Source organism: Polypterus senegalus, chromosome 1, assembly GCF_016835505.1.
Source record: "Polypterus senegalus isolate Bchr_013 chromosome 1, ASM1683550v1, whole genome shotgun sequence".
Taxonomy (NCBI): domain Eukaryota; kingdom Metazoa; phylum Chordata; class Cladistia; order Polypteriformes; family Polypteridae; genus Polypterus; species Polypterus senegalus.
The window spans coordinates 230,010,213-230,034,570 of NC_053154.1; the positions used below are offsets into that span (position 1 = coordinate 230,010,213).

Here is a 24,358-nt window from a genome sequence, read left to right on the forward strand (position 1 = left end):
ATATGAGTGACGTGCCCTGTTTCATGTAAGCCACTGTGCACAGAGCAAATAAACATTTACACTTTATTTACATTATACTAAATAAACCTCACAGCTCCATTATCTGTTTATAATGATTCACTATTTCACTGACAGCATAATTTAGTAGGGTGACCAGACGTCCCAGTGACAAGGACAGTCCCAATTGATAAGTAACTGAAGAATTTCAAAATGTCATAGTTTTAACAGGCTGCCCATCTAATAAAACATAGCTTTGCAGATGCAGACATAACATTCACAATATATTTAGAACTACACATCTAGTAACTCCAACGAGCGCAAATATTCATACCTGTGTTATATCAAAAATAATAACACGGTCAAACTTCTGACTGGGAAAGCTTCATTAAAAACTTGTTTTAAATTTGAACAGCACCATGTAGGGCGACTGTGAAGCAGGCAAAAACAGACAATATTGGCATTTATTTGTTTATACTTCAAGCATGTGTTCATTTGTTCAAGTGACTTTTTCCTGTGCCTTGATTCCTCTTTGATAGAGATTAAGTAAAGCAGGCATTAAACTAATGACGATGGACTCTATTCTTGGGCATTCATGCTACACAAATGTCTTCCTATAATTTGCCATCAGAGTGTCTCATTCACTTCATATCTAGAATGATCACTTGCTGTTCCATTTTATGAAAATGACAACAGCCAGACATGCTAATGCCAAGAAGTGGTTTTTGTTTTTAAATTTATGTGAATTGCCAAATGCCAATTGTCTCTGTGTGTGAATATAGGATATATGTATGCATGTATGCTATATGTGTGTGTGTGTGAGAGTGGTCCTCATGATGGACTACAGTCCTGTCCAGGCCTGTTTTCATCCTTTCTCTAACCCTCACGAGGGGGCATTGGCCCCACCAAGCCCTCAAATGGATTCAGAAAGTTTTAGAATTAACTTAATGAACTCAGTCCTTTGAGGCTTACAGTGCCTGTATATCCCTCAGACACACTTGAATGTTACAACATACATACATTATCTAACTTGTTACTTATTGTTGTCAAGCCTTAAAATTTCCAGATGTATGGTGCCATCAGAGGAATGATTACATCAAGGACGTAAATACTAAAGTCAGCAGTGCAAATTAATTATCAGCACTTTCTTTGATGGAATATAGTGGTCAATTGGTCTATGATTCAAAGAAGCGGAACATAATGTAGAGGACAATGACTATACACCAAAACAGTCTTGCCAAAGTGTATCCAATTTTAGGGGAACTCCAAGACTGAATCTCTACGGCTCGATGGTGATAAGTAAGTCAATTAGCATTGCTTGTGATCTACATGATTCCAATCATTTAGTTTGAAACTTTATTTATTGTCTCCTTCCTGATGTGTTTCCTCATCTGATGTTGGGTTTGCTTCCCGGTTCCTCCCTGCGTGGAGTTTGCATGTTCTCCCCGTGTCTGTGTGGGTTTTCTCCGGGTACTCTGGTTTCCTCCAACGGTCCAAAGACTTGTAGGTTAGGTGCATTGGCGATTCTAAATTGTCCCTGTTGTGTTATTGGTGTGTGTGTGCGTGTGCCCTGTGGTGGGCTGGCACCCTGCTCGGGATTTGTTCCTGCCTTGCGCCCTGTCCTGGCTGGGATTGGCTCCAGCAGACCTTTGTGACCCTCTGTTAGGATATAGCGGGTTGGACAATGACTGACTGACTAACTCTAATTTAGTTTTGTTATACATTGAAACCTAATAACTGAGTTATTGTGTCTCACTCTGTAATTTTTTGGTGAAATGCTGTAAAAGGTTAATAGAGGCCTCCTTACTTGCTTTTCATTTAACTTCAGAATAATGTTTTCTGTACTGTGAGATATATTATTCTAACTAATGTCAGGACCATTTTCTTTACTTATTTCTTTATCACTGATAATCTAGTTTACTCTGGTGTTCCTGCAGAAATCTTACCTGTAAAGGCAAGTTATAATAGATATTTGATGTTGCCATAGCTCTCTACTCCACCTTGTGGTTAAATAAAAATATTGTGGTGTTTTTGCAGAATTAATTCACAAATGTACAGCAGAAGAACACAGCAGATTCTAACTGTATGCCAGGACTATGGATAGAAATAAATAACAGCAATTCACATTTTAAGAAAGGAAATTACTTAAATATAAGTCTGAAAAACCTAGGGGTCAGGAATGAATTCAGAGGTGTTCAGTTTACTCAATATTGGTCTTTGTGAAATAAGGAGCTTACTAATAAATTTGAAATCCACATTAAGTCATTTTGTTTGAACATGAGAATTATAAAGTATACTTTCATGTACATTTGTATTTATATAATTTTTCATTTCAACAAGTTTTAGTAATATATGTGAAGACAAATAATAAGGGTATGCTAAGTTATTTTTGCATTCCTGATGGAGTGTTACATTTAGAATGAAGTTTTTAATACTATACAAAGATATTAAATTAGTGTCTACTTCATAGTCTGTACTCATGAGCATGATCTGAGTTTTGTTCATTGAAGTAAAATTGTGTTTGCAAAATTAAATTATGTTAAAAAATATGTTTAATGCTGTTTTTTTTTGGCTGGGTACAAAATGCAAGAGTTTACCTAACAATGAAATCCTGTGGGAGACCTTTTTGAAATTAAATGTGTTTTCCAAGGAGTAAACTTTATTTTGGTGAGAAGTACATCTTATACAGTAATGTAAACAGTATGCATCATATAAAGCAGCTGATGGATGCATACAACCTTAATAACCTAAGTCTTGGGTCCCATTTTAAATATTGTATAGTACTTTTTTGTTTTTATTTACAGAAATTTGAGTTTATCACATTTTATGGCTATTTCAAACATCAGAATTAGAGTATAGTTTACTACATAGTAGGAAATAATGTGTATTCTTTTTAACATAATGAACGATACAGTCTGAACATGTGTGAAGCGCTTCTGAAATTAACATGATGTTATTTTACTGCAGTACCAAACACTCAACTGTGCTGTATTATTCTACTGCATGTTGTTGAATTTAGTTAGCAATATTAATATGCTGTTGAAAAAAGTAGTATTTTTTTTTTAGCCCAGCTTTATTTATTTATTTTTGTTTGTTTTGTTTAATAATTTATTCCATAATGGTCAAGATGACATAAAAGTCACTTTTTCTTCAATGCTAAAATTGAAATCTTGTCTTCTGTATTGCATATTGTTTCTCCATAGCTCCAGTGGATTAGTCTTATGAGCTAAATTAACTAATCTCTGCTGTTTATTTTGCTGTACATAATACAACTATGGCCATTCCAGTATTTGCTATAGACTTTTTTCTCAGTAATAACAAAAGAAGCAATATTTTTATTCTATGTTAATTTCAGCTTAACTGAAAGGCATTATACATAGCTGTCTTTTCCATGTCTTCTCACCTTCATAGCCCTACATAACCTTGCTACCCTCTACCTCACTCAGCTCCTTGCATTCCTTGTCGCTCTCTCAGGTCCTCGAACAGTAATCTCCTTACTGTCCCACCCACCAGACTCTCCACCTTGAGAGGCAGGTCCTTCAGTGCTATGGCCCCTCAACTCTGGAACTCTTATCTCAACTGAAAACTTTCCACTCTGTATGTAAAGGGACTTTGAGTTTGTGAAAGGCGCGCTATAAATGCAACTTATTATTATTATTTATGTGTTCTAATTTGTGATGAAAATATAGTACAAGAAGTTTATTTAAATAGATATCTTGCATAGAATAACATTTTTTTGTAATGGAGTTTAATTCCTTACCGCATGAGGGGAAAAAAGTTTTTGTTTTTTCCACTTGAAAAGTATTGTTTGCACTGACTATTAAAATGGTAAATGTACCATTTCATTTTTGTGTGGCAACATTTGAGTTTTTTAAAACTTAATTAAGCCAAATAAAGTAAATTGAATGCATTAGTTTAACATGCAATTCTTCATCTAAGATTTGGCTATGTGTTGCTTGCACATTGCCCACCATACCTGTATGGTTTTAGCTCCTACTTCCCAAAAGCAGGATCGTTAAGTTAACTAGCAGGTTCTGGCCTACAGTAACCCCGAAATGTATTAAACAGGGGAGAGGAATGAGAATTTTAAATTTTTCACCATGTTCAGCCATCATTTTGGTAGAAGTAACAATTTTGTCAAAAAACAAGAAGAAATGTTCATGCCAGGTCATCATAGCCAATAACAATTTCTTTAAATTAGGGATGTTATAATCCAAGAAATTTGGTTAATATTTTATATAAAGAATCAGAGAAATGTAATTTATTAATGTTGAATTAAAGCAACTCAACATAGGCACATTTAATATTCTTGTTGAATTCTGCAATGTACTGGAAGGTCGCATGGACTGCACTTTGCCTGTAGAATGTCTGCTGGCATGACACAAAAGCAAAGCAATTTATTCTATGTGTTCTGCTGATGTACATGGTTGGTGCCCAAATGTAAGGAGCTGAACTTTAAGACTCCTTTCTCCTGTTAATCCTGTAGCTTGATTCTTCCTGCTTTTGTTTGTTTCCATCCATTTCAGTTTAACAAGATAAAAGGGGAATAAAGTAGCAAAACATTTAAAAGGTGGACAAGGTAAACTTTATTCAGCTAGGTACGGACGGTCTATTTACGCAATGCATAACAAGAAAGGTTTTAGTTACATGCTTGGTGCTTACCTCCCATACAGTAAATGCCAAGAAGTAACTGATCACACATACAAATACGGATCAGTCCTTTGCTGAGGGATTATACATATTCTGAAATGGATGAACTAAAACAACACACAAAGCTGTGTCGCCGCTCAAGTAGAAACTATGAGAAGAAACATCTGTGAGAGCACGGGCCCTTTGGTTTTATACAAAATATTTTAAAAACCCTATCATTTTCTTTTATAATAACTAAAAATTTGAACAATATATACCATTCTGTGCACCATGGGCCTAGTGATGTGCCATTGTCAATGCTTGAAATGATTCAAGTAGCATGTGCTTACTGATATTGACAAATGTTGTAAATGGTAATAAACATTGCTTATTGTACTTCCCATATTGTGTCATGTTTCAGAGAAATTTCTGACATTTTTTTTTCCTAGTCTGAACACTCATACTACACACATTGGTATCTCAGGCCCACTAAGGTACACTTTCTCTCTAATTTCTTTGCTTGCTGCTTAACTATAACCTCACTGCTACTTCTTTACCTTTACTGTGGAAGGTGCAACTGCCATTGAGGGAGCACATACTGGATTAACAAGTTCTTATCTGATTGTGTTTCATTAAAACTCAAACAAGGAGGACCAGCCAAGGAATATTTTCAACACTTCTTTTATCAGGATGTATCAGAGTTCAGTTTGTTATATTTGATTTGATTCAGTTAAAAGTATTGATTTTTTTCAGTATAAGTTTTAATTTTGCAGTTGACAAAGGCAATGTTGAAACATTGTTTTCTTCGTAAAGTACACTGTGTTTTGGGATAAGGGCCGAATGGGGTGGTGCTTAGATAGTTTAACTATGCCTTATTTAGTCACAATCTTAAGTATTAAATTTTTATTGATAAAGTAGATCCAGTGGAAGTATTTCAAGTAAATGACAAATCATATATTTGAGGTAATTGGGAGGAAGTGCATTTTAGATTGTGGACAGGAAGCACTTCTTTATGGAAAGTGTTGTTTGCATCAAGAACAAGCTACTGATATGTGAAACTAAAGCAGACATTTTTACAACGTTTAAGAAGTACCTGAATGAGATAATGGTAGAGCTTAGCTATGAGTTAAACAAATGAGCTTTGGACAGAATGATTTCCTACTGTTTATCAAATTTCCTATATGTAGTCTTATGTATTTACTGTTAATACATTTTTGATTACAGAAGTACCATGTAAAGCACAGGTTAATTTATATACTACAAGTAAAACCTGCTTTTGAACTTTCTAAAACAGCTGTTATGTTTTTTTTATTGTTACAGTAAGGGAAATGTGGAACATAAGAGTTTTTCAATTCATACTTGTAAAAGCATCCATGGAGATGATATAAGAAAAAAATGATTACAGCAGTTTAATTGAGTTACATATTAAAAGATGTAAAAGTTCTTTAACATAGTTTATACTTGGGAAATAATACCTTGTTCCTGAGTTTGTTCAGGACTAAAATGATTGATAGGCTTTTATAATGAAATAAATATAATGTATCCTCCAGTGCCAGGCAAGCATTGCCTTTTTTGTGTTAAACTTATTACTGCATTGGGAAATGCTATTAAAAACCACTGTATTGAAATGAAAATGAATGTCTAAAGAAATGTTCTATTATAAGTTATAAAAGGAGCATCATAAAGTTATTGCCATATGATTTACAGTAATAATATTTTATAACTGTTTTAAACTTGCTGTCTCACCAATTGCTTTGTGTAAAGCCTTATTTTTTATTTTGCAAAATGTAATCATCAGTGGTGTAATAAATTGCAATTTCAAAATATGTTTTACATAGTAATCTAGTAGAAAACTACTTATAATAAAGCAGCTTGCTATAGCACCAAACACTACTCCTGACAACGATCTGCATTGCCTTTATTGCAACATGCAGTTCTTAATAACGTTGTTAATGCTGCTTTCAGGAAGAGCTGTATGATGTATAGTGAGAAGTTAATCATGTTCACATCATCTTCTTTTTCACAAAAGAACAGCCAAAAATTGATGCCCTTCATTAAAAACAGTTGCTTATTAATGATATACCATGATGAAACAATTAAATTTCTGCGTAAATGATTTCACTGAATAAAATGAACAAATTTGGCGAGTAAATACCCTGAGCTAACCTGAACGCAACAAGTAAATTCAATAAAAATAATCAAAGTGTCCATCATTATTGGTGATTAAGCACCTGTCCTCTTCAGCAGAGTGAGGGCACTGATTAGGCAATGCAAATATCACAGTTCAAGCAGGAAAAGTGCTGTGTTTTCTAATGTTAGCATATTAAGGAGAAAAAGATGATTAAAATTTAGAAGATAGTTATACATTGTAAAATAAAAGAAAAATTTGGAATACAAAGGTTTATTGTTTAAATTGCTTTTTACTTTTGCAGATATCTGCTAGAGCTGTCCTACTCTAGCTTAATTTGGTCTTCAGTGTGTCATTTTCTATTATATGTTGTGACCCACTGATTATTTTTTATATCGTTGTTCAAATAATTGTAGCTTTGTTCCTTTTTTAAATAGAGATGAAACATAACATTGTCACTTATTATTCAGTGAATTAGAAATCTACGCCTAAAGCCAAGCATTAAGCATTTTAAGAAATGATTTGGTCAGTCAATCAGTAACCTTATCACATATGTGTTTTCACATATAGTTTGATAAGTTAGTTACGACAGAAAGTATTACATTTTAAATATTAAGTAAAACATGAAATAAAGATTATATACTTGTAGTAAATGGAAATAATTGCCAGGGAAACCAATGATAATTAATGCTTGCTGTGTTTTCAAGTCATGCAGTGAAAGGTGTTATATGGTGGATCATTTAAAAATAATAATACATATCCATATTCTTCATATCCAGTCATGCAAATATTTTATTTTGTAAAGCACTACTCCATCCATATCACCTTTATTTAAAGAGAGAAAATAATGTGGATTCTTAAGGTGAAAGAAAGACTTGAATCAGTTATAACATAGAAATTGAGTAGAGTAAGATCATATACTCAGTGTTTGCAATGACGTGGTCAAACAGTAGTTAAACGATAGAAAACTTATCAGAACTTGGAAGAAAAACTAAAATAATTGTTTCTTAAACCAAAATATGGCTTTCACAGATAAAGGATGAAGTTATCTCAGTCTGCTGTACAGTTTACAACACTTAAAAATGCAGAATTAAAGAATAAAGGTATTCAAAATAAGATGAAATCCACTCGCCAGAATGAAAAATATGTAGAGTTACAGGTTAATGCATAAATCAGGAGCAAGTAGCATTCTGGGAGAAATCGTTATAGACAGATTTTCCAAATATTACCCTCCATCAAAGTAAGGTAGTATTAAAGTTGAAAGAAAAATTCAGATGATAAAAGGCATTTTGCTTAATTTATGAAACACAATGGAGGTAATGTCCTGACTTTTGCTTGAATATCTATTCTTGGGACTGGCTCGCTCATATTCATTCATTTTTAATGCAAATAATGACTGTAGCAATGGGTTGACTCTTCAAAAGAACTCTTACAACTGAGTGCAAGAAATTATTGGCTGCTTTTTCAACATGTATCAGGACAATTCCCAACCTCGTAGTGTCAAACGAAAACTATGAGGTTCATTAGGGATAACGACTTAGCCAGGGTAAGTCACTCACTTGATTTCACCTATATATTGTACTTTTGATTCATAACCAAATATTTATTCAGATGTTCAGTTTGTAATGAAGAAAAGCAGTGCTCATTCAGTCATTCGTCATGTTCTTCTGTGTACACTACTGCTAGATGCTTTAAAAGTTATATTCATCTTAAAGTTACTTACTACGTCTATTTTGCTACAAATTGTAAATAGCTGCATAGATGTGTCATTTGTAATATTATTTAATTTTTTTCTCACTGTTGTTTGCTTATACAAAATGGCTGTTTTAGTTCTTGTAGTGCCATTAAAATGAGCAAAATGATGAGACTTTTTGTTTTTTTCTGACCGACTAAGTATAACATTGGATTAAGCTGATGCGGAAAATAAAGCAGTTCCAAATACAGTATGTGATTGCCTTTTTGATTGCTTTTTTGGTGTATTTTCCAAGTGGTACTGCTTGAACTTATTCTTTCATCTCAGAGAAAAGGGTAAGGATTTTATCTTTATCGGATATATGTTGTAGATCTGATACTTAAAAATTACCTTTACGACTCCAAATGTGTAGTAAAATACCAAATATGTATAGTATTGTACAGAAGAATCCCTTATTTTAAATTATGGTCTCTGTGCGTCATGTAGGTTTCAATACTATATTTAATTGTCTTCATTTATAATAATCACAGGATGCAGACATTAATGAAGTTGTCTCATATATTCTGACATGTTTCACTACACCAAGCATTATTTGCTTCTTGTTAATGATGTCTCTTTTCTGTCACTACTGCTGTTCCTGCTACAAAATAGGTATAGTTTCCCTTCTCTCAAAATCTGATAACAGAGTCATTAAACTATATGGCTAATACACTGTAATTCCAATTACAAATCGGTTGCAGTACTAACCTAAAGTGACTCATCCTTGGAACATGTTGTGTTAGACAGAAGTTCTTGCTTGGACAGTTTTATATTTGTCCCTTAACTGAATGCAATATTAAGTATGAATGCTGACACTAAAGGGACTTTTCTGTTGATGTGTCCTCAGTGATCCGGTGGATTATGATTTATGTATTGACTATAAAACTGCATAAGCAATCCCTTTAAATCTCCTTATGCACTTTAGCAGTGGAAGCTTTCTGTTCCTTCAGCATGTGGCCCTTGATAATTTTCTTGTGCTGTATATATTAAAATAGATGGGTGGTTTACTTTCAGAGGATGTTATACTAATAGTGCCTGAATTATGTAGAGGATATGAATTCTTCTGTGTGGTGACATTTTTTTATATGATGTCTTTAGTTAGAAAACAATTTTCCTTAGTTTAGGGGATCTTTATACTTTCATACTGCATAACTGAAGACATAATTCTGTTTGAGTTGGTCTGCTTAAGAATATTAAAAACTGAATTAGCTGTAAATTTGTTGTATCTGTATGTTTTGAAGTTTTAAATACTGTATATAGATTATTTAAGAAATTAAGAAATATAATTTTTTGACCTTTGCCCAGACACAGGGTAGAGAGTGTTTGTCTCTGCAGCATCTGGTACAAGGTGGGGAACCAGCCATTGAAGCACTGAAAACACATTGTAGGGCACAAGTAACTTACATATTTTTGGAATATTGCAGGGTATACTCATAATAATTAAACAAGTAGAGGTTCTTTTTCTTCCTTTTTATTTTAATTTATTCTGGAGTTAATATCATGTTTTCTAAAGCTAGTATGCTTTCTTAGTTGAAACATACTAGTTAAAGAAGGTTCAAGTAGAATTGTATTTACTACTACTACTTTCACTGCTGTTTTCCTGAGTATTCCACCGCTTTTTCAGTTTGTAAAGTAATTGTAGTATGGCATGACATGCAACAGAGGAAAACAGTACTACATAGTTTCGTAATTAATCTTATATATAAATTAGCTTAAATCAACATCCGTACTTAAAATCTGTACTTCATATTTTGAACATCATGAATATACTATTGCTGTCTAAATGGATTGTTGCCTGTAGTTCTAAATGGATTTTAATGAAAAAAATACACAGCAACCTAAGAAACTATTACTATGTTATGCATTTACAGTTTGGTACAACTAGAATTTGCTGCTACTGCCTCATAGCTCCAGCAGCCTGGATTCTGTGTGTGTATATATGCATGTGTGCAATATTTGCATGCTCTCCCTATGTCATTGCCCAGGTTTCCTCCAAGTTTATATAAAAAAAAAAAAAAAATTGAATTAAACAACCATATGTATTCCTAGTGATGGACTGGTACCCTTGGTTCCTGTCTTGCATCTGATCCTGATTTAAAAGACTCCATCTCACCACAGCCATGAAATTTGGATAAGCAGGTTTGAAACTTGATGAATAGTTGTATATTATTTAGACACTAGCCTAAAGAATGCCTTTGCAAAAATAATTTTACAGAGATCTCTAAAAGCGTTTAAAAAAAGAATATTAATGAACCACTAGTCAAAATATTGTACAAAAAGAGAGTGGCTGTCGTCGAAACAACTGATGAAAAAGAGTAATCACTAAGAGATCACTTACTCCTAACATGAAGCATTCACACAGAGTGAATTATCATGCAGCCATGTCATCATTAAAAGACACTTTGAATATTATGAATGGCTTGAGGTGACTGGTAAATGTATAATTGACTAGTGGGGGAGGGGCTATACTATAGTGAACCCCATAATATTTTTAAATGTAGAGTTTTGAGAATTTTTTTAAAAGTTTAAGCAAAGATTGGTCCCACTCGTGTTCCACATTGTGCCATAGCTATAGACTGAACTTTGTAGTTAATACCATAATCATTGACCACCTAACCCACACTCATGTTGAATTTATGTTTAGGTCAAACTGTTTTTTATTGTTTTTATTGCTTTTGTTTTTATAACATGGGTTTCAACAGTATGTCAAGGGGAGTTCTGAACAATAATACCCTTTTTCCTCCATCTCTCTGGATAGAACGTTTGCCACTGTATATTATAATGTAAATACTGAATCTGTGCACTTGACATAGTTTTTCATAAGTTTTTTATGATATTGGTGAATTTTCCAGTGAGCTGGTAAGTTTTAAAAATAGTATATATGTTATATTTTAATGTTTGTCATGTGTGAGCACAGTCCTAACACCATCTGTCAGTGAGCCGCCACTAGAGGTTTGTTATAAATTCTGTGGCACTTGGAACTTCTTCATGTTGTTGACACTGAGGGATGAATACTCAGTGTGATACATTTTAACTGAAATGAATGAATGAACAAAGCAAATAAGATGCATGATGTGTGTACTATATCCTAGATTTTTAAAACATTCTGGAATAGAAGTTATTAAAGAATAAAATTTGCTGATGCTCTTATTGTTAAAGCACCATGACTATTACACACAATGCACTTTGCATTACATAAACTTCTTGCATTGCTGAATATCCTTTGTGTGGATTCAAATGCAGTATCTTTGTCTAAGATGTGCTCTGATAGCTAATTGAGCTGACGTCTTGCCTGTTATTTCTTTTACTTTAAGAGCACTTTTTTTTTCGTAAGCATAGAGAACAGTGAATTCTAGATTCTTCCATCTATATTTGAGTCTTGGTCTTTTTTTTTTAACATTTATTGGTTCCCCATGGAGGTACAAGTGTTTCCCTTGGCTTTGCATTATGCTGTGCTTCACATATTTGATTATTGATTAAAGAATGAAGCAAACCTGTAAAGTTGCTAACATCTTGATTTTACCTAGTTTTGCCCCAAGAATCTCTTTTAGTATGTACATTTAAACAAAATTAGTAATAATAATCATCACAGGAACAGTGATTTTTTTTTATTTGATAGCTTACATGTTTCTTTTTTAATAAGTCCCATTGGAACTGCTGTTTTGGTGTCAGTCCTTTATTAAAGCATTTTGCAAGCTGGTTTTTATATAATTAGGATCTTATTTAAAATGAAAATTTTATGTGCTTCTCAGATATGACTGTAATTCTACAGACTTTTCTGTGCATGCAGTCAAAGGAATGGTTGGTCTATACTACTTTCCTTAAAATATAGCTTATGAGTATAAAAAACATTGTTTCTTGGACTGACAGCTGTTTTTTTTATTTTGAGAAAGACTATATTGCAGTGAGCTCTAAATTGGAAGTGAGATACACTATTAAAATTGAGTAAAATTCAATCAATTTACATGGATTGTGTTTATGCTATTCAAAACAACCATAAGTAAATGAATAAATAATAATTTAACTGTGTTGAGTGGGATGGAATTGTTCAGTGTTGTTTTAATAATTCACAAGTAATTTCACTTTGCTGATAGTCTTCAGAGAGCTGTCACCAATCCTTTTATATCAAAAATTGTCATTATTGAAGTTATTTAATGTATTTATGTGTGTTTTTGATTTCCTCTCAGGATCCACCATTGTACTGTTTGGGTTCCAGGAGGTACCAGATTGCCCTCGTGTGTATGTTTTGCATGCAGTACATGTATGCCCTTTAAATGACTGTCATTACATTCCATATTTTTTCTATTGTCCCCTAGTACTAGCTGATCTTTAGCACATTTGAAAACCTACCCTTAATGAGGTATTTGGAAAAATAATTGGATGACTTTGCAAATCATAATATTTTGTTATCTGATATTATTATTTGATGTGTTCTTCAATGCCTGTTTTATGTTGAGATGTATTGTACTTGCAAGGTGCATTCATCATCTTGTCATAAAGACGGAAGTCTATTTCAGACTTGTTCATGGGTATAGCATTCTCTTTGAATGTGAAATGTCAATTTGGAACCTCCTTGCATGTCCTTACCAAGAAATCATTGTAGAATGTTTGTAAATGTTTATTGCTCTAATCCTGAATTTGCCATATATAAGCCACATATAGAAATATTTGGACATGTGCTGAAACATGACAGAATAAGTCACAGATTGAATAAACAGTCAAAAAGTGGAAATCACATTTATTTTGATAAATCTCAATATATGTAAAGCTGCCAGAATCAAAATATGAACTGTAGTAATTTTACCGAACAGTATTATACTGAGCACAAAGAACAGAGAATTTGTGGACTGACTGTTCATTCATTTAATGAATCTACGACATTTATTTCACTATTTGAACATATTTGGAAAAATAGACAATATAGTTCATTGTAAAGATTAACAGAATATAAAAGATATCTAGCTTTAAAATTAAGCACATCAATGTTACTGTGAGTAGCTTACCTTAGAGTTAAAGCCAGCAAGTAGTAAGAAAATGGCTGAAGTAGTGGAAGATAAATCTTTTAAAATATCACATCAAACAAATGTAAATTTGTATCAAGTGTAACCTGCTGAATATACATAAAATTAACAAAAATTTGTATCATGTTGGTATTATTGGAAGCAAGCTTGGATGGGATATGAACAAAGATAATTATACTTAAGTAAAACACAAACAGGGCTGCACAGTTAAGGATAACATACTGCTTGGAATATTGACTATGTTTATACAGTACTAGTGAATATATTTGCGCCATGGTTGTGTGTTCAGTTTGTGTGGTTTCTAGGGATTCTAAGTCTGTATACCATATCTCTTTTGTGTGTGTGTGTGTGTGGTCTCTTGAGTTAATCTTCTTTTGGGGAGGGGGGTGTGCATAGGTGCTTGTTTCATGTGCTTTTTCCCTTTCAACTTCTCTACCTTTTTATAGCTAAACTATGCCCTTTGCAATGAATTTTCATCATTTATTCATTTTAATATTGTATACATACTTTCAAAAGTGAAACAGTAGTGTGTTTGTGGCCTAGTAATTTTCCTTCTAGCTGTAATTAAATATTTACGTGTAGTTTTTTCTTGTGTGTAAAAAATATATATATTTTGACATTTTATTAGTGTAGAAAGAAATACTTATGAAATCATGTAACACAGTTTTCTTTCTACACATGTGCACACTATATGTAGTGTTTCTAGAAGCATTTAATTTTTAGATTCTGTTCTCGTATTAGCTCTGCAGCACCTAATCATTTTTTCCTTTTGACAGCATCATACAGTATATCTAATATGTCCTTTCAATCGAGAGGGATATATTTATATTAGGACTTAGTAAACATAAAGCAAGAGTGTAGTTCAATCAAGTACTTTGGAATGAAGAGCTTAATAAATAATCCCATTAGCGCATGAAAGGTATCATCTGGGTTCTGTACAAAGCAGTCTACACTGTCCTATTTTATTTGCTGGAATGATTAATTCACCAGCAGTGTCTATATAAATGATTGTATATTGGCAGGGTATCCCCATCTAAAATTAAAGAAAACATCAGCTTAATACATATGGTATATACTTCATTCATCTCTTCTACAGATACTGCATTTTGGATTCCAGCAGGATGAAAGCTGAGGTAGCTGGTTTCTGTCATGATTCTGTTCAGGTTTTCTCCCAGAGCAATTTCCTTATGAAGCGCATGCTTCTCTAGCTCTTTACCAATCTGAAAAAAAATATCTTTTGAAAAGTATAGAAGACCTGCTGTTGGTTGCAAACAGCTGAGGACATACTAAGTGTCTACCTTCTATCGGGCTGTGCAGGACTTAGTGGTTCATCGCAGTGAACAGCAAGTCTCCAGAGAACAAGGCTTTTGTGAGTCAGTGGTGCAAAGCGTATATAATTGAAAGTTTGAATAGTGTTTGCAGACTCAAACTGTTGAAATATATGAGGACCGTTTTCCATTAAAGTGCTTTATCAAATGAATTAAAAACCTGTAAAATTGCTTAAATATAAAAACTGCAGGTTGTGTCTAAGAGGTTTTTCCTAATATATTTATGAAACAATTTTTTAAATTGATAATGTAATAATTGGTATTTTTATGTGGACATTTTTCTAAATACAATGTCTTATACATTAATCTCTAATAAGGCAATATACTGTGTTAGAAATGCAGAAATATTTAAATTAAATAACATCTGGCAATTAACCTTGTGAAATTACAGTAATTACCCTGAATGCCATTATATTTTATATTTTTAATATTACACATGGAAATAGATTTTTTGAGATGTGTAGAGCATGAGCAGTAGTGTTCTGTGAATCATTATGCTTTGGTGAATAAACCTAGATGCAAGTGTTAGCCTAACTGACTTCTACTTCTCGATGACTGCATTATCTGTTTGGCTGAAAGCAATACCTCTCTCTTCACCCAGTTGAATTCAGAGTACTATATTTTTGATGACTGCTGCTGACATTGATCTCCTTGTTGTATGATAATTTACATTATGCAGTCAGCTGTAATCTATATACTTGTCTCAAGTCTGTTTCCTTTTGTTTCATTTTTGAAAAGAAATGAATCCCTTAACACCCAAATCAAGCTAAAAGCAATTTACACTTGTTTAGTTTGATGTAGACATAAACATTGCATGCGTTATGTTTTTTCATAAATCAGTTCAGTTTCCATTCCTGATTTCTCAACCAAAGCAGAGATAAAACCTTTATTTTAAAGTGAAGTCTGGTTTGCTTCACTAATCTTTAGCAACTGCATCATGAAGGAAAGAAAATGCAAAGAAAGATTCTTACCTCTAATATATATTATTAGCAGAAAGGCTGAGATTTTAATGATCTTTTCTGGTGTAGGTACATGTCTGTACATTCAGTTTATTGGGATTCTGGCACTGGCAAGGTGATGTTCCATTACAGTAGTTAAAGCGGCAGTAGTGTTAGTTGTCCATCAGCTATAAGATATCTAAGAAATTCTTCCAAGCCACATGAAATGCACCCATAGCATCTGTTCTTCAGGTATCAGTAAGACATTTACTCAGCTGTGACAGATGGAACGTTCATCACAGGCAGGCATGCACTCCTGAAATACCCTTCATTTACTGCAGCAGTCCCTCTCTCGCTCGCTCTCTCGCTGTGTGAATGTGCATGTGAATCTGCGTGCGCATGTTTGTGTGTGTGTGTGTGAGTGTGAGAGAGAGAGTGGGGGAGAGAGTGGGAGGGAAGCAGAGAGAAACACAGAGGGAGGGAGAGCAGAAGCTGCTCCGGGAAAGTCCACGGCTCATATGAGCTACAGCTGGCAAGCTCATGCATCAGCAATAAAGAGCTTTTTATCTCATCAGCTGAAGTGATATCTTGGTGACTTCATTGCATTGGAGTTATATAAACTAGAATGCAGGCACGTCTGGGAAAAGGATGAATTGAAATTTTATTGCAGTACTGTTTTTTTTTTTAAAGGATACTAGTCTAGATATTAATATTCATAGTATTCATTCTTCTCAGTTCTTTTATTTAAAGACCAGAGTTGGGGAGATATTTGTAAATTCTGAACAGCAGAATGCTCTGCTGACACCTTGGTAGAGGTTACCTTATGACATGCTGTGTTGCAGATTGTGTACAAAAACTTGTTGAATTTTGTGTAGAATCGATTCAATTGTATGAATTTGGCTGTAGTTACTTAGGACTTTAGAGTATAATATATTTGGCTGTCAAGGTTTGTGACATGCAAAATAATATAAACATATTATTAAGAAAAAATATAAAATGTGGTTCTTATATGTAAACACGTGTGTGTAAAATAATGTACGTGTTTTGAAAAATCAATATTGCATAAGGGCAAAAGGTTTTTTTTTTTTTTGATCATTTCGTGGTTAGTTTGAATGTGGTTCAGTCTTCCCATTATGTTGAGTGAATCACGTTTTCTCTGTAGTTGGCCTTTGTAAAACAGTGCTGGTCTCTTTTTAGAAACCAACTTGTTTCTTTAAGCTAAAATCTACCACTAAAAGACCTTTAAGCATTACTAGTTGATAAGAAATGGAGGTTGTTTTGCACCCTTAGTAGCCATGAAAAAAATTCAATTACCTATGATCTCATGAGTATAACTGAAGTGTTTTGCTGCTGATACATTTAGATAGTTATAAATGTTGGTACCTATATATAAAATACATATAGCTTACAACACTAGTTTGATAGAATAGCTGATACAGTTAATATGCTAAATATAAGACTTTTCCATCATTTGCCCCTGGCATTGACTATTCATCTTGAACACTGTACCACATAATATAGCAAGAAAGGGAGGTTTGAAGGCCAATGTGTCCAACTGCATGAAACACAGATGATTTCTGACAACGGAGACAAATTCTAGTTAAAACAAGGTTGTCAGAGAATAATCTAGAAAAATACCTTGCTTTGTTGCAGGATGTGTATTTGGAAAGTGTTAAGTGACTACAAGTCGTTTCCAGGATACCTCTGCATTGCTGCTTGTAGTTTATCCTCCTTCAAATTCAACAGTCAAATATGAATTCCTTTCCTGGACTGAGTTCCCAAAGTGATGTTCCTACTCTGCATTGTCTTATTTTGTTCACAGACAACCAGTATAAAAGTGACCAGTAAACTAGAATTAAAACTGTTTTTGACTTGTACACATTTGAGTTTGTTTACTTAAAAGTGCAGAAGCCAATTTTGTGACTTGGCTCCAGGTTCCTTGCTCCTTGACAATAATGTTTAATTTTTATTGAACATTTCATATGTTTAGGGATAAAACCATTTTGTAAGGGCCTAATTTTAGTACCTGTTTGTGTCTTCAAATGGTCCATGTTTTGTTTACCAATGATAAATATTTATATTGAACTTCTCCATATCGTAATGACATAGTTCCTGGTGAGATTAATATTTTCACAATGATTAAACATGGATTTTTGCATGATTAAAGAATAAATAACAGGACAGGTAATATACAAAATTCATAGCTGGAAAGAGATCAATAAGGGCATTAGTGAATAATCAGATCCTTTTGTGCAAAAAGTGTATTCACTTACCTCCGTGGTATTCAACCAGGTCTATAAGTATTCTAGCACTTCTACATATTGTTCTGCTCTACACTGATACATGCATTTATGCCAATCAAATGCTCATTAACCATTGTTTAGAAGAATCTGATAGTTTAATGGTAGAGTAGAACAAAAATGTGAACTGGTTAAGGATGTTTGAAGGGCTGATTTGTAACCAGTGCCTTAGAAATGATTTTTGATCTAGGATTACCTGTGGAAGAGAGTTACAGAATGTACATAATTTGAAATCCATTCTTAGCAAAGTCAGAGCTTATTTCACACTAGCAGCCTAGTTTAGCTGTAACAACAATTTTTATGGCTTTGTAACCCAGAACAGTCTGAAAATGTAGGCACAAATTATTTTATGTGCTATAATGCTGTATTGTAACCAATCTTAAAGTTTCATTACAGTGATAGTTGAAAATGTTTATTTAGGAAGTTATTTTGTACCTGAACTAATTGATGATTATTGTGATGTTATACAGTAGATCTTGCTGAATTGCATACACTTATAAATATCAATGCAATGTTATAGGTCCATTAATAGCTTGGTAAATTAATCCTCTGAGGACAAAACTCCTATATAACAAATTTTGCATAAAACACACTATAGAGTGTATGCATCAAGGTTATTATAGTTTTGCCTTTTTATATTAGTTTTTATTTCTATATAATTTCTGACCTTACTAAATTTCAGTTTAGTTTTAGTTTTCCTTCTTTATGTAGTTTTAGTTCACAAAGACATTTCTGTTTTATTTATACTGTATATGTATTAGTTTCAGTTTTAGTTTAAAAATTATGGTATAGTTAAAGAGCTACTATTGAGTTTACCTTTATGTCTCAATCAGACAGAACTGTTCTCTTAACTGGTTTGGATATACTGTAAGTTTAATGTTAGTGGAAGCTTACTACACTACATGGTTTACCATCTGTAATCAAAACCAGATACTGAATATGAACAATGTTATACAATTTTATAATTTTTAAAATATTTTCTATGTCATTTGTGCTGAACTAAATGTGCACTGACTGTTGGCACTTTTCATCTTTTCCTTTACTTATGCATAATGGTCCAATTAGTGATGATATTTAAGGTTTCAGGTTTTTACTGTAAATGTCTATAGCACACTCCAAGACAATGTGCTTACGATTAATGCCTTCAATATTGTATTCAAATATCTCCCATACTGTACTTTATTTTCTATCAGTCATTTTGATCTGTAGTCTTGCAACTACAATTTATAGACTGAATTTTGCCACCTGCAGGCCTGAAAAGATATCATAAATCAGAAAATAAATTCTACTGTGGTCTGACAGGTGTGATCGTGAAAACCATGGGGGCTTTGGAAGAACAAGGCTATTAGGCTTAAATCAGTGTGCCGACCCCACCTAGCTGTACTGAGGTAAACAAAATAAAATAAACATGAAGGGTCAAGGTTAGGGGTAGTGAGACTTGAGTAAGTGAAATATGGACAGCCACAAAACAGTAGAAACAGCATCTGAGATTAGGAGCAGCTGATACATTTTCTAACCACTCTTATCCAGAGCAGGATCTCAGAACACCTGGAGCCTATCCCAGCAGCTTTGGATGCAAGGCAGAAAAAATCCCTGGGCAGGGTGCCAGCCTATTGCAACAATACTCACATATATATATTTATTTATTTCTCAATATGTATGACATGGCTGACGTTAAGAACAAAATTAGTATTTTCAACTATTAATATTTCAACTATCTATTTTGAGAGAGAGAAGGGAAAGAGGGAGACAAATATTTTAAAGCATAATTCTGCCACAGGATTATTTTCTCAGTATCAGGTATTTTAAGCTATGAATGTAAAACTAAGCAAAGTTAAATGAATAAATACAGAATAAATACAAAAACACATTAGTAGGTTTAATTTTTTAACCGTTGGAAGAGTCTCTTCACCCACCTACCTGTAGTTCAGCAGAGACATTGCCAACTCAGGAATTTGTATCACTTCGCTGTTAAATGACCCTTTCAAAGGAAAAGTGATTGGTCAGCAACAATATGCTGATCTTGTATTTCGACTGTCAGTCTCTTGATCAGTGCAGTTTTATTTTCAAAAAGGATTTCTACTGTGCAAAGTGGCAGGTCAATTATTGTCAACAAAATGCAGAAACTTGAGAAATAAACTGAAATGTTGCTCAGTCATTATTTTTCTGTCCATGCTGTAAAGGTTTTCTGGACTATCACGTTCCTACTTCAAGCGTTTGAATTAAATCTTGATATACAAGAAGTTCAAAGAAATTTGGCAGCTCATCATATTGGACAGCAGACTCATGCAGCTTGGAATTTGGCTTAGTGTGTGCTGCTGTATTAATTGCAGTGTACATCTTCTGTATCTTGGGTTCGGTCAGAATTACAGTTAACATGCCATCATTTGTGAATAGACAGAAATTCTGTAAAGGATTATTTGTATCTAATATTTTTCTCTTGAAATCCAGCACATTCAAAGTAAAATCATCCCCTTGTTATTCTACAGTATCACTTGAACCAGAATCTATCATCCTGTCACTGTCAGCTCCTGAAGAACTGTCACTGTTATCACACAGTAAATCAGTATGCTGCTTAAAAAGAATATTCATTGTCTGGTATTAATACTGTGTGTGCTGTAGAATGCTAAGTTATTTTGCTTGAGTGTTTGGTTATTTAATGCATAATGTTGTTGTAGTAGAATTTTTAGAAAGTAATAAATAGAACCTACCCAGTGTGACATGGAAACATAAACCTGTATGCTTAAAATCAAAATGCAGATTATTAAGAGGTTGGAAGTGGCAGAACAGAAGTGCTACATAAAAGAATCATTGTGGCTGGTACTTGTACATGATATGGTAAAGCAGGTCCGCCGCTTAGTAAAAGTGTCCATTCTAAATAAATAATTGGGTGCGCTCACGCTGGGGAGTAGAGAAGTTGTGAGCGATCTGTTGAAAAGACTACTTGTCTCCTTGTTGGTGCGAGGTGGTTAGCCGACTGTGCGTTGCCTTGCTGGCATTATCAGCCTGGGGCAGCAATTAGGCAATTGCACCTGAAACTTTTCCCCAGCAGGGAAAGTTCTCTTTTTATTATTCAAGGGAATTTTTAGCTTGTTGGTAATCTAGGGTTTAATATTTGGAAAGCTGTACATGGTTTCTAAGGGTCCAGTAGTGCTGACACAGAAAATAATGCAGTCTGAGATCCCTCAGTATAGTCAACATGTGAGTCGCACATAATTTCTTATCCTGTCCCTAGTTATTCGGAGCTATTTCTTCTCTATCCTGGTGGTAATAGAATTCTGTACGATGACATGCTTGTAGGTTGGGAGTAAAATGGATAAGATTTTGGTCAAATCTGCCCAGTAGTGTCACAGCTTAACATTTAAAGACACTTATTTAAATGCATATTAAACAGTGGCATGTATTCATAGTTCACTTTACTCAAAACTAATATTAATATTTGTATTTATTTTTTACAATTTAAAAAAGCGTCACTTAAGATATTGTAAACATCTGGAATATAATGAAAATAATGTCTCACACAAATAACAGGTTAAAAGAGAGAACATTTCTGATTAATTTTAGTAATCTATAAAGGCGCCTGAATTATAAGTGGTGATCTCACAAGTGCATTCTTCAGTTTATTGTTAAATATTTCTACTAAAAAAGGACTTTGTTAGGTTAATAAATGTTTTAAATATTATATTTATTGTAATTGTTTTAAATATATTGAATATTTAAGTTTAGCTTTGTTCTCGTGTATATAGGACAATGGGTATATAGCTGATTAAAATTCCAACTTGTATGTCTCCTCACAACAGTTGCCAATAAAACAATAACATACTCTCACAAGAAAAGTATAAATAGAATGTAACATGCATATACATTTATATACTGTACAATATATATTTGCTATACAGTATGTATTGGTAATTTCACCTAGGACATTTTTATAAGGTAATGGGGGCTCCAGTGTACTGCTGTTGGTTAAAACAAAACAAAAAAACACAAAAACTTTCTGCACATATTTTTTTTTTTTTATTATTAGATCAAGAGTTGCTATTATTGGCTGGCACTATGGTATAATGGTATACGGTTTTGGACCTAGGACTTTGAACACAGAGGTTGTGGGTTCAAATTTTGCCACTGTCTCTGTGTGACCATTTGCAATTCACTTCACTTGCCTGTGCTTAAATTCAACTAACAAAAGAAATGTCCTCTTTATGTCACATAGAAACAAAGAAGAATGAATCATGTGGTGCTGCAGACAGTCGAATGGCGGGCTGCTTGCTGTCATGATTATAGCAACAATTGAAATCATTAAGTAAATCAAGAAGGGAAGACTTGGATGAAATTGGAATAAACACACTTTGCATGTGTGCATGCAAAGTGTGAATGTCTCTTATCCCTGCCTAAGTTTGTGGAAATTATTATAGCTGCTAAATTCCTTCTCTAGTTTACTCTCATACTAACACTTTAGTTTAGACACTTTAATTGGCTTTCAAGGTTTTTATCTACATTTCTTGCATGTTTTCATGTCACAGTTTAGAAATGCATTGGCAGGAGAATACTTCCAATGAAAATTGCTTCATTTGTAAATAAAGTACACTACTGCTATTGGTGCTTTTCATAATACAATTCTATTACGAAATTTAGCCATTAAGTTAGTATTCCTGTAGTTTAAAATATAGTGATGTTGCTGAATTTTAATTGGCTTTAAAGTGCAGTATTTTGCTAATAAGTTGATTGATGGGAGGCTTTGCAAGTGATAACAGTCTCTTAAGACATAACCAGAGAGTAAAAGTTCAAACCCATTATAATTTTAATTTTATTAGTTTTCATCAACAGTTTACTTGTAAATATTTTAGTAAATTTCTTAAAATCAGTTGAATCTGACAAAATAAAGTCAAAGTTTTGGTTTTCTTTTTATTACAATAACTGAGGCTGAGTGAGAACTTTCCTTTAGTATTTCACAAGATAATTGGTGCTTGATGCTTTAGTGGCAGCAGCCTGCCCAGTAGCTAAAGAAGTGCTTTAAGAAAGGAGTAGAGACTTTCAGAGACAGAGTTTAAATAAGAAATCCACACATCTGTTTGTGCCTTTCTTTGAGCGATACTAGAAAGTATGACCATGGATGGCAGAAAGTGACTGCTTTCACTGTTATTGTTGTGCTAACAGTGTTCATTAAGTAACTAAAGCTTTAGTGCTGGTCTGTGGCAGGATAGCAAATTGGTTCATCGCAGATAGTTACCTTAATCTTCAGGATGAAATAGCCATTTTAGCTTTATAAACATAGTATGTAAGTGTGCATGTCTCATGAAAATTGGCATTTCATGTTTTTAGAGAGTTCTGCTGCCAATAAGCTGAGTGGATGAAGCTTAATTTCTTTCAGAAATGTTGAAACCTGCAGTGGTACACAGCAGGATATGCTGCTGCTTAGGGAACAATACTTTGTTTTCTGATGACCCTCAGACATAAGGCCTTAATTACCAGAGACCTTAGTTGGCCACTCTCTCTGTTCTCTCCCTCTGTTTTGTCTCACGTGGCTCTGCTTGTCTTTTGCTGATTAAGTAAATACACTTTTGGGTCTGTTTGTTGTCTCTTGTGAAGGTCATCTTATAAGTTAGTCAGAAAAGAAGGATAGTGTATTTGACATGTGAGTTTCTGTGTTCTAAACCCAACAAATAACATTTAGAAATATGTCAAGTGTTTTGCCTTTCTGATGAATAGTTCCATTGTAGAATATAGGCAAATTATAATATTAATACTGGAAATACACACCTCATTGGCCAAATCCACTCTAGACAGGAATCCAATATCCGAAAGTCTTAGGTGGTTTTCCTACAGTGGTGCTTTGACAGTGTCTTCAATTCTGTATACTGTAGTTCTCACTGATTATAAAAGCTCCTACAGCCCCTGAAAGTTGATTCGGCATGGCTTGTCTGACTTGGTGTGAATCTTCAGGATTCTCTATGTTGCCCTCGCAAGTCTGGGGAACACTGGTCTAGTGCATGCACAGTTGGATTTTTCCATGGCACCGTAGGAAAATGAGTCTGGAATTCCCTTGTCAGGGACAGTCTGTTCCATCGTAAAAATTTTGGCGACGGAAATCTAACATAAATTTCGAGGCCCCTTATCATCTTCTGGTAAGAATCAAGAGACACTTACCCATGGTGAGGTCACTGGGGATTCATTGGCGACTGTTCTGGCAGCCTAAGGTTTAAAAGCAAAGTCCTTCTTATTCAGGTCTATGTGTGCCTTACAGCCTTCCGGTCGGGATGCTGAAATACAGAACAGATGACCTGC

At 33.8% G+C, this 24,358-nt stretch overlaps 2 protein-coding genes across 3 annotated transcripts in view; one reads left to right on the forward strand and one right to left on the reverse strand.

Moving 5' to 3' along the window:
- LOC120539729 (inhibitory synaptic factor 2A) overlaps nucleotides 1-16,119 on the reverse strand; it is a 98,195-nt gene extending 82,076 nt beyond the window's left edge. For both annotated transcript variants that reach the window (XM_039770114.1, XM_039770119.1), the window contains exon 1: nucleotides 15,807-16,119. In XM_039770114.1, the coding sequence (XP_039626048.1) occupies nucleotides 15,807-15,879 (73 nt within the window). In that variant the 5' untranslated portion in view covers nucleotides 15,880-16,119. The remainder of the gene's footprint in view (nucleotides 1-15,806) is intronic.
- The window catches only part of dock1 (dedicator of cytokinesis 1), a 710,521-nt gene that overhangs the window by 278,512 nt on the left and 407,651 nt on the right, over nucleotides 1-24,358 (forward strand). The gene's annotated exons all lie outside the window — the stretch shown is intronic.